At 49.5% G+C, this 9,683-nt stretch overlaps 1 protein-coding gene across 1 annotated transcript; it reads left to right on the forward strand.

Moving 5' to 3' along the window:
• Positions 1 to 615: 615 nt before the first annotated feature.
• Positions 616 to 9,169, forward strand: RHOU (ras homolog family member U; the record flags this gene model as incomplete). Its single annotated transcript, XM_021719272.1, has 2 exons — positions 616 to 675; positions 5,843 to 9,169. Coding segments are annotated over 2 exons (516 nt in total), but the record flags the coding sequence as incomplete, so codon positions are not given.
• Positions 9,170 to 9,683: the final 514 nt, after the last annotated feature.

Consider the following 9,683-nt stretch of genomic DNA (forward strand, 5'->3'; position numbering starts at 1 on the left):
CGCGAAGCGCCCTGCCGCCCCCCGCGCGTGCCGGGACCCCGCGCGAGGTGGGCCGGCTCGCTTTCCTTCCTGCCCGCGTCCCCTCTGCCGGCGAGATCAGGGCCCCCTCTCTGAAGCCGGACGCTGCGGCAGCCTGTGTCTGCACGCCTTGGAGAGACGGGCTAGAAGTGTGTGATAAACTGGAGCCGGGGCCTTTCCCGAGGGGACAGCAGAAGGGTTTGTGAGCCTTTCTGCGGACGGAGAGCTGGAAGGCTGTGTCCACTGGTCCCCCCCCGCCCCCCACCCCAGTGTCGTTGTCAGGTTCTTGGAAGCAAGTGTGACAGAAGAGTAAGTCTTCCAGGGCTGGGAGAAAAGCACAGGCCCTTCCGGGGCTGCCTCAGTGGGCTGGGCGATCTGCTGCCTCGTTTGTGGCCCTGGAGTGAATTGCCAGCCCCGAGGGGGGCTTTAAATACAAACCTGCCTCGGCCTTCCTTGTTTCAGGCAGGCCGTTGAGGCATCAGCGGATCCAGAGGAGGAGCAGAAAGGTTGAGGGCAAGAATGGGTGCGAGCCACACGATCGGTCTTCTGGAAGGGGCTGAAAGACACCTCCTGATTGTCATTTGGTTTTGTTTTTAAGCCGTGGTGTCTGTGGATGGGCGGCCGGTGAGACTCCAGCTCTGTGACACTGCAGGACAGGTCAGTATCATGTTACAGCTCTGTGCTGGGAAAGGAAACAGCCGCTTAAAGGTTTCCAAATAACCTTTGATGAGTTTCCAAGTGATTCCCTCCGTCAGCAACTGGGTCCTTCTGAAGCCTCTGAAATAGGCCCCACCCCCACTGCTGGCCCCTCTGGGAGGGAAGACAGGCGGGCTTGGGGAGGAAGCGACCTCCTGACTGATAAAGCAGGGTTGGCCCAGCTCTGCGCGGCCCAGAAAGGGAGAAGCAGGCCCAAGAACACTGCTGACCTTACCGGGGCTTTCTGATACTGCTTACTCCCTGGTTTTTATGAAGAATGTTCAGTGATGCTTTGAAATCGTTTTTCAGAGTGAGTTAGTGATGCCATCATTTGATTAAAGGTCAACGAGCCAGATAGTAAAGAAATTTGCTCAAGAAAAAGATAGAGCCAGGCATGATGACTCACACCTTGTAATCCCAGAACGTTGGGAGGCCAAGGTGGGAGACTTACTTGAGACCCACTGGGACAACACAGTGAGACCCTGTTTCCACAAAATGTTAAAAAGTTAACCAGGCATGGTGGTGCACACCTGTAGGCCTCACTACTTGTGGGTGACAGAGCAAGACCCTGACTCTAAAATTACCAAAAAAAAAAAAAATGGAGCTTATGTCAGTAAGTGTTAACCCTTTTCTTCCTGAGCTGTAGTTTGACTTGCTGGGATCAGCCCCACCCCTTGTAGCAGCCAGACAGTTGTCAGAGCATTTCTGAGCTGAGGGAACAAATGACCTGGACTGCTGCTTTCCAAAAGGTGGACATGTATTCTTGTCTCAAGGGCCAGGCATTGGGAGGAAACAGCTGGGGAGGGATGAAGAGGGTACAGGTGTGGGGTTCCCCAGACAAACCTGGCCTGTTTCTGCCGAAGCCCCCTTGGGGGGTGTGCGAGTCCCCGAAGTCACACTGTGCCTGGTGAGTACCCAGGGGTGCTTGAGTTTGCCCAAGTGACAGTTGATGAACACGTTGTCTCTCCAGTACTTTCTGGAGTCTAGCAAGGTGCTGGGGGCGGGCCTCTGCAGGCAGGTAGAAGTGTCTGCTTCACTTTCCGAGGTGAGTACATGACCATCTGCGTTATCAAGTGGGCTTTCAGTGTCCCCCAGAGCCTCATCTAAGCCAGAGCTTCCAAGCAGCTCGCTTACTCTGGGACAGCAAATTCAGAACTGAGGACATTTTATGTTTTAAAACTCAAGGCGACACACATCTGGGCAGCCCTGATCCCCGGGGAACGCTGGTCTGGCCTGGGTCGTTGCAGCCCCGCCCGTGGGTCTTCAGCCCCCCCTCCATCCTGAGCAGGAAGAGCCCAGCACAATTTGTATTTTATTGCCCGTGGAAAAGAGAAATTCAGGAGCACGGTCTCTTCTAGCACGTCATCTTTCGGAATGCCATGCTAGTATTTATAATTCCCGCTTCACTGCTTTGTCTAAAGTGAGAATGTTTTGCCTACAGGGGTCAGGCTTTCTGATCTTTAAAACGGGTCAGAGGAGTGTCCAAGTAAATGTAAGCTTCCCCACTGACGTGAAAGCCCGCGGTTAAGGCAGAAAACAGGAGAGCGCGCTGAGTCCGTGGCGCCAGCGAGCCTCGCAGAGCTGCAGAAACTGAGTGCCCGACCACTCAGGGCCGCACTCAGGCGTCACGGTTCACCCCCGGGCTCCCTGGGAGGGGCTGGCTGTCTCTGCAGGAGGTGCAGTATGTGGCACGTGGCAAGGCTCAGCCTCATGGCTTTAGAATGGGTGAGCACTTGGCTCGCTCGGTTCTGGGGGTGCTCTGGTGAGTTGTGGGATTGCCCCGAAACAGACTTATGGTCTGTCAGGAAGACACCGGTTTACGGAACTTGTGAAGGACAGCGCTGGTGGAAAGCTAGGGGGTCCAACAGCCGGCAGGAGCCCCTCCCTGCAGAATTCTGAGAGAGGATGGATTTTTTACCAGAAAAAACTTTGTAAAAACGGCGCTGGATTATTAAAAAGGGCTTGACTTTTCCTTAATAGGATTTTTTTAAAAGTCAGGGAAGTACAAGACGCATTTAAGAAATATTTTCACAAAAAGTTTATTATTAGAGAAAAACGGGTGTTGGTGCTGAGTTGGTAAGCTTTAGTTTATTGCGATATTTTCAACAAGATTAATAGAATTTCTTAGCTCTGTGTACTGGTTAGCAGAGAATGTCCTACTAAATTATAAGTCAGGCCCAACCTAAAAATGTGCAGGAGACCATCATCCAAAGCAACTTATGACAGATAAACTGCTAGAAGGATAGTCGGGCTTTTTTTTCCTGCTCTCCCCGTATAAATTAGCATTTGTTGCAACTCCTGGCGAAGCTGGCCAGGACAGCAGCCCTCTTGCTTGAAGGGACTTGCTGTGACACCTGCCTGCCATGTCTCCTCGTGGAGGAAGGTGCATATCCCTTCTCCAGGCCGTTGTCACGATAGCCTTGAGGGTGTCGTGACTCTCCTGACCTTCACTTCAAGCACCCGGAGAGTAACTGTGCACACAGGTGGGCCAGGCTGTGGGCCATGGGGGAGAGTGTGGGCTTCCCGTGGAAGTCAGTGACCTGGCTGCATGAACAGCTAGAAATTGCTTACTGTGCCTTTGGCTTCTCTTGCTGGGAGTGGGGAGTCTGTCTGTAAGATGTTAGAAAGGGTTTTGGACACTGGACTCCTAGTGCCCCTCAAGGGCAAATAGATCAGAGACAGACGGTGGACTTGAGAAAACTCACCTTTGGCATAAGGGAGAGGTGTATGGTGGGAACAGGAACAGCATGCCCGGGGTTGCCAACAGAAGCTGAAGACCTTCCAGCCTTCCGATCCCTTGTGGACCTGGAAAATTCTCCGTACTAGTCCAGAGGGATGCTGGAACTCAGTCTCTTTTCTCTCCCCCCCCACCCTAGACAGAATCCCGTACCTCATCTCCACCGCAGACCCCAGAAAGTGCCTCCACATTGCTGGGCCCCAGGACGCCCTTCCTTGAGGCTGCATTCTGGTTGGCTTCACTGCATGTGTGCGTTGCATTATTTCAGCAAAGAGCTAAGGCTTCTGGGCAGGCACTGAGCGGGAGGGCTTAATTTCTGTTTCACTTCCCAAGCCCCTTAGCCAAGATCTCAAGAGGCCAGGAGCCCACTTTCCCGTGCCTAGTCCGAAGGACTGGCTCTTGTGCCTGCCCTTCTCTTTGCTGGTAATGCAACTCCAGATTCCAGGGCACGGCCAGGGTGACTGCCTTCCAACAGGAGGTGCAGCTGCTCCAGGAGGCGGCCCGAATGCCGGTCTCCTCTGAGGCCTCTCAGAACAGAGGGAGCGTTTCATGAAAGGATCTTTAGAGCCAAGCTGTCGTCTACCTGCTTGAGTTTCTGTGTTTATTCACTCAGCATAACACTGGCATTAAGAAACTTAAGTTGTTCTTTCTTAGCTTTCACTTATAGCAGCCTCACAGGTGGCAGTGACATTCCGAAATGCTACGCTCAAATTCCGGAGCGTTTGAGCTGATAAGCTTCGATTTGATTAGTTGGTTGTTACCCCACAGTTGAAACACGGAGCCTTGAATGAAGAAAGTACGTTAAAATATTAAGTACATAAAATATTAAGACCCAGCTTTCCTTTATGCCTAGAGAAAAAAGCCATGGGTTGAGAATCACGTGCGTGTACACAGCACCTAGTAAGTAATCAGAGCGTGCCGACCGAGTTGCAGAAGACACGACAGCATGGGACTCTTTCTTGCTGTTTGTTGGGAGACTGTCAGTGACGTTACACCTGAGGGTGACTGGCACTCACAGGTAGAAACTGCAAGTAGGAATGAGATGAGCTACCTATTTTCTAGGAAAGAGCTGAGTGAATGTTTTCTGTGGAGCGTTTCCTGTAAAGAGATGCTGGTTTTGCCAGGCTCGGTGGCTCAGCCTGTCATCCCGCGCCTTTGGGAGGCTGGGGTGAGTGGATTGCCTGAGCCCGCGGGTTCGAGACCTGCCTGGGCAGACCTCGTCTCTACAATAAATCAAAATGTAGAGACCTCATCTCTACAATAAGTCAAAAAGTCAGCTGGGCGTGGTAGCGCACGCCTGTAATTCCGGCTACCTGGAAGGCTGAGGCGGAAGGATCGCCAGAGCCCAGCAGGTCGAGGCTGCGGTGGCCGGGAGCGGCCACTGCACTCCAGTCTGGGCGACAGTGAGACTCCAACTCAAAAAAGCAAAACAAAGCAAAAAAAGAGAGATGCTGATTTGGAGACCAAAATCTGCCTGTTCATAACCACACGCCCTCACTGGACTCTGCTGGTGTGTAGATGTATTCAGTGTGTGTGTCTTAGACGGATGACTGCAGGAGAGCATTCAGCAGCCTGATGCTGGTTTGTCTGTTCTAACTTGCTTGTTCTGTTTCTCTGTCCCTTAAGGGTAGAGTGGGTGTGCCCATTCTCTGGTGCTGCATCTGTCTAGTGCACCGTTCATGGAGGCTTCTGGTATTGGCAGTGATAAAGGAAGTAAGAGAAAATGAGAGACGGAGGGAGAAAGATGAGACAGCTAGGCTGAGGTTGCATTAACCAGTGTCTGTTGGGGACCTTGGAAAGCACACGTTTTCTGAGTTGCTGATGACAGTGGCCTAACATAGGCCCTCCATCCCATTTCTGGGTCTGTCCTTGTGTCTGGCAAGCACTGCTCTGCGCTGCTGTGTGCGGGGCGGGCAGAGTGTGTGCCCGGTGTGGGTGGGATGGGGAGCGGAGGCTGGATCCTTCAAGAGAGTTGAGGGTAAGTGTGGGTGTGGTCTGAACTTTTGAAGAGTAGCGAGGAATCAAGAGTTGAGAGTGAGTCTGGACTACTCTGGACTGAAGGCTGAATACAGTTGATTTTTTATCTCTAGAACCCACCTACTTCAAGTGCTTTTTCTATGGTAGATTGCAAGTAGGTCACGAGCATTGATGAAGTCACCCTGGTAGAGTTGGGGATGGAGCTGACTCTGGATGCAGATGTGTCTGCCCCCTACCTGGCGCCCTGGCCCCCCTGGGCCAACCGCAGGATTGTTTCCCAGATGCCAGCTCTTCCTCCTGGGACTAGCGGGCCTTCTGCTCCCTGCCAGACCCTGTCATGGAAATGCTTAGATGATCTTTTTACTGACGCGGATGGATTTAAAACGTAATTTTTGGTGCTTTGCTTGGTCGCAGGACGAGTTTGACAAGCTGAGGCCACTCTGCTACACCCACACGGACATCTTCCTGCTGTGCTTTAGTGTGGTGAGCCCCTCCTCCTTCCAGAACATCAGCGAGAAGTGGGTGCCGGAGATTCAGCGCCACTGCCCCAAAGCCCCCATCATCCTGGTGGGAACGCAGTCGGATCTCAGAGAAGATGTGAAAGTCCTCATCGAGTTGGACAAGTGCAAGGAGAAGCCCGTGCCCGAAGAGGCGGCTAAGCTGTGCGCCGAGGAAATCAAAGCTGCCTCCTACATCGAGTGTTCAGCCTTGACTCAAAAGAACCTCAAAGAGGTCTTTGACGCAGCCATTGTTGCTGGCATTCAGTACTCGGACGCTCAGCAGCAGCCAAAGAAGTCTAAAAGCAGGACTCCAGACAAAATGAAAAACCTCTCCAAGTCCTGGTGGAAGAAATACTGCTGTTTTGTATGATGCTGGCAGGAAACCCAGAAAGGCTATTTTCAGATGAAATCAACATTAGAAGCTATATTAGCTGAAATGACTCCTTTTACCGTGTAGAACCTGTATAGCGAGTGTGTGTGTGTGTGTCTCATAGGACGAGCTCCCCGTTTCTGTCTTCTCTCTTGCCTTTACATTTCTGGTTTGTTTGAGCTTAGGGATGAGATATTTAGCAAGATTTTTTGAAGTAAGCTAATCGTTTTTCATAACTCTGGACATTTAGAGCTGCAGACTTCTGGATTAATTTATGTCTTATACGAAGGGGTCACCACAAACCTGGATGTCAGAAATGACGTTTTGCTGCATGGTAGTGCACAGAAGAACAAAGGGGGGATGTTGGGCTGACCCCCTCTTGATCAAGGGCTACTTACTGCACCGTGGCGTTGTCACACGGGTCAGCCGTGGTAAGAACAGTTCTTAGCTTTGAAACTCCATGCAACCCATCCCCTGTCTTTTAAGAGCAAAAATCCGAGGAATTAAAAATGAGAGACCTCTGCCTGCAGAACCTCACACCAGTCACTTTTGTCATTTACTAATACCCACTGCTTGAGATTTAAAAACAACAAACATCTCACTGACTGTATGGCGCTGTGTAGATGGAAGAGAAGGCTACTTATGCCGACACTGTATGAACAAAGCCAAAGTGCCATGATGTAGTTCTCGCGCTTTCTTTAGGGAATGATGATGCGGAGGTCAGAACACAGTGTTTGCTCTCTGGGCTGTGGCACGTGCGTGGCGCTGCGGTGGTCCTGGGCGCTAACAGCACGAGGGAGTACCCACCCGGGTGTTCTCAAACTTCCATATTCGAGTTGTCCCATCTCCAGGGAAGTGAGCACCCCTGAAAGGCCAATAGCAAGTGTTTATGGGATGCAAAATGTACCTTTTTCCTTAAGTCAGCCATAATGTGCTGTGTTTACACACCCGCACCCATGCACACACGTGTGCACGCATACATACAGCTATATGACTGTATTTGCTGCTGATTCAGACGTTTACACAGTTAGTGGGGAAAAGCGTGGCCATAAAAACAAATGTTGGGGAAGTTTGGCTTCCTTCTCCTGTGGGCACTTTTTTGAAATGACATCTTTTTTTATTATACCCTGGATAGGATTTTAAGTGTGTCTTAATTTACACATTTTTTGAGACCATCTGACAACACAAGATGCACATCTCTTTGACACTTGTTACAACCCCCAGTTAAATCCACAGATGACTTTCTGAGCACTGGCAGGAGAGAGCAGTGTGGTGTGTGTGGAGCCATGAGGGAGGCTGGTGGGCTTGTGGCCGGCAAGGGACATACCTGGACCACGGTCCCCACGCTTGGCGGCTTCTTCACGGTGGGATGGTCAGAAAACCATGATTGTGAAATAGGTTCTCCGAGGTGGCAGTTTTGAGGGCTGAACCTGCCGGAGATAAAAGTGTCCTATCAGGAAAGTAGCCTTTGTTCTGGGAAGGTGTGTTTCTGCTACCCACGAGGCAGCCCAGATGCTCTGAATTGTAATGTCAGGCCTGCAGGGGGTGAAGCAGGGTCACCAAAATCACTACGATAACTAACTAGGGAAGTCTCTAGAAAGCCAGTGGGTAGATGAGTTTTAACTTTCTGTGGGTTTTATGCTGTCATTTTTATATTTAAGAAAAATCCAATTTGTGGTTTTTTTAATAGATAAAGTAAAAGATCAGGTTATAGTTTAGGTTGGGGGCTTCTTTTATTCCTGCTAGTAGCTAAAATTACCAAATTTCTTTGTTTAACAAAGGTTAATCTTTAAACCGTGAAAACGCATAGACGTTAACTGTTATTTTTCAGCACATTGAAATTGATATCACTCACAGTTTCCTGAAACACTTGGTTACAACCTGACGGAATAAACTTATTTGTGGAAATGCTTAAGACAGACCTCATTAAATACATCTCACGTTTCTACACCTAGCTCACTAATCTGTGGAAAGCCGGTCTTCCCAGACTGGGCTCTGCCTTCCTGGTGTGTCAGGTGGAAGAAGGGAAGAAGAGTTATTTAACTGACTAGTAATTTTGAATATTGTTTTTATTTTTAAGCAAATGTCATGGAGTGCAATGCAAATTCATGTTTAAGATAAAACTTGAAACATTTTATGCGTCAGCAGTAGATGGGGCTGCGCTCAGTCTCCCTGGAGGGGCCTTCGGCCCTCCTACCTTTAGGCCACTGATAGAAAGTGGTGGGAAAGCTTTACGCAAGCGGTTTAATTTTAACTGGGCTTAAGACTGCTTGGACCATTAGTGCTAAAAGTCTAGTGGGTTGACATTTAAATGCAACAGTTTTTTAATGTGTTGCTGCATTTTATAAAACAATAAAGGTACGATTATACGCAAGATTTTCCTCCATTTTTATTTCTTTGTGAAAATAGAGTTAGGGACCGAACATTTTTTTTTAAGTGTATTTGAATTGAGTATGAAGTTGGTTCACTTCAAAGTTCAAAAACAGTTAGACTTGCAGCCTGATGTTGCAGAGAAGATTTTTTAAGAATTTTGCTTTAGAAAATGATACTTTGGTTGAACTCCTACAGTCTAGGGCCAATGTCATAATTAAAAAATAACAATATACTGCAAAACTGTTATCTCTTGTTACCATGTCTGTATAAATGGACCTTTTATAACCTCATTCTTTGCCTGACAGGCTTAAGAGAAACTACCCAGGTCTTGCACAAGCCGAACGCGAGCAAGGTCTTCTCTCCAGATTGTCGGAGCCCGGTGCCTTCCCAAGTTGTGCTTTCTGTTTTCAAGTGCAAATGGTGTTGAGCTGAGTGCTGTGCTTGAAGAAGCTGTACATGAGATGATACGAAATAAATTCTGACCTGTGGCTGTCACTGCCCTTGCCTGTTGTGTCAGAGAACTCTGCTGGGAGCGTTTTGCTGCATCTCGAAGTGGCACTGGTTGGGAAATGTGGGTTGCCCGCTCAGGAGTTTGGGAATGCATGTGCAACTCATATCAAATGCTTATTCGGTATGGGGTTTTGTGAGTTCTGGGATTGCTGTCTGATCAAAAGCATTCTCTGAGCTTGCGTTGCTAACAGATCTCAGGCCGGTGTCCCAGTAGGTTGGAAGAAGCACTGTGTTGGAGCTGGAAGTCCAGGCTCACGGGGTGCTGCTGTGGTGTGAAACTGCGAGGGCCAGAGATGTGAGCCTCGGTGTCCTTGTGCGTGAAAAGCGCTGCCTTTCTCACTAGGTGACTTGAATCCCAAACGATGTAGGGTGAATGTCTAAGATTTGTAAATCACCATGAAAGGGGTTGAACATCAAAGACACTGTGTCCTGAGGGTGCTGGGAGCTGCCATGGTATTCTGTGTGGTTCTTTCAGGCTCTTGAAATCAGTCTTCTCGTCGTG

This window comes from Carlito syrichta, unplaced genomic scaffold (assembly GCF_000164805.1).
Source record: "Carlito syrichta isolate Samal-C Ts95f unplaced genomic scaffold, Tarsius_syrichta-2.0.1 Scaffold314340, whole genome shotgun sequence".
Classification (NCBI taxonomy): domain Eukaryota; kingdom Metazoa; phylum Chordata; class Mammalia; order Primates; family Tarsiidae; genus Carlito; species Carlito syrichta.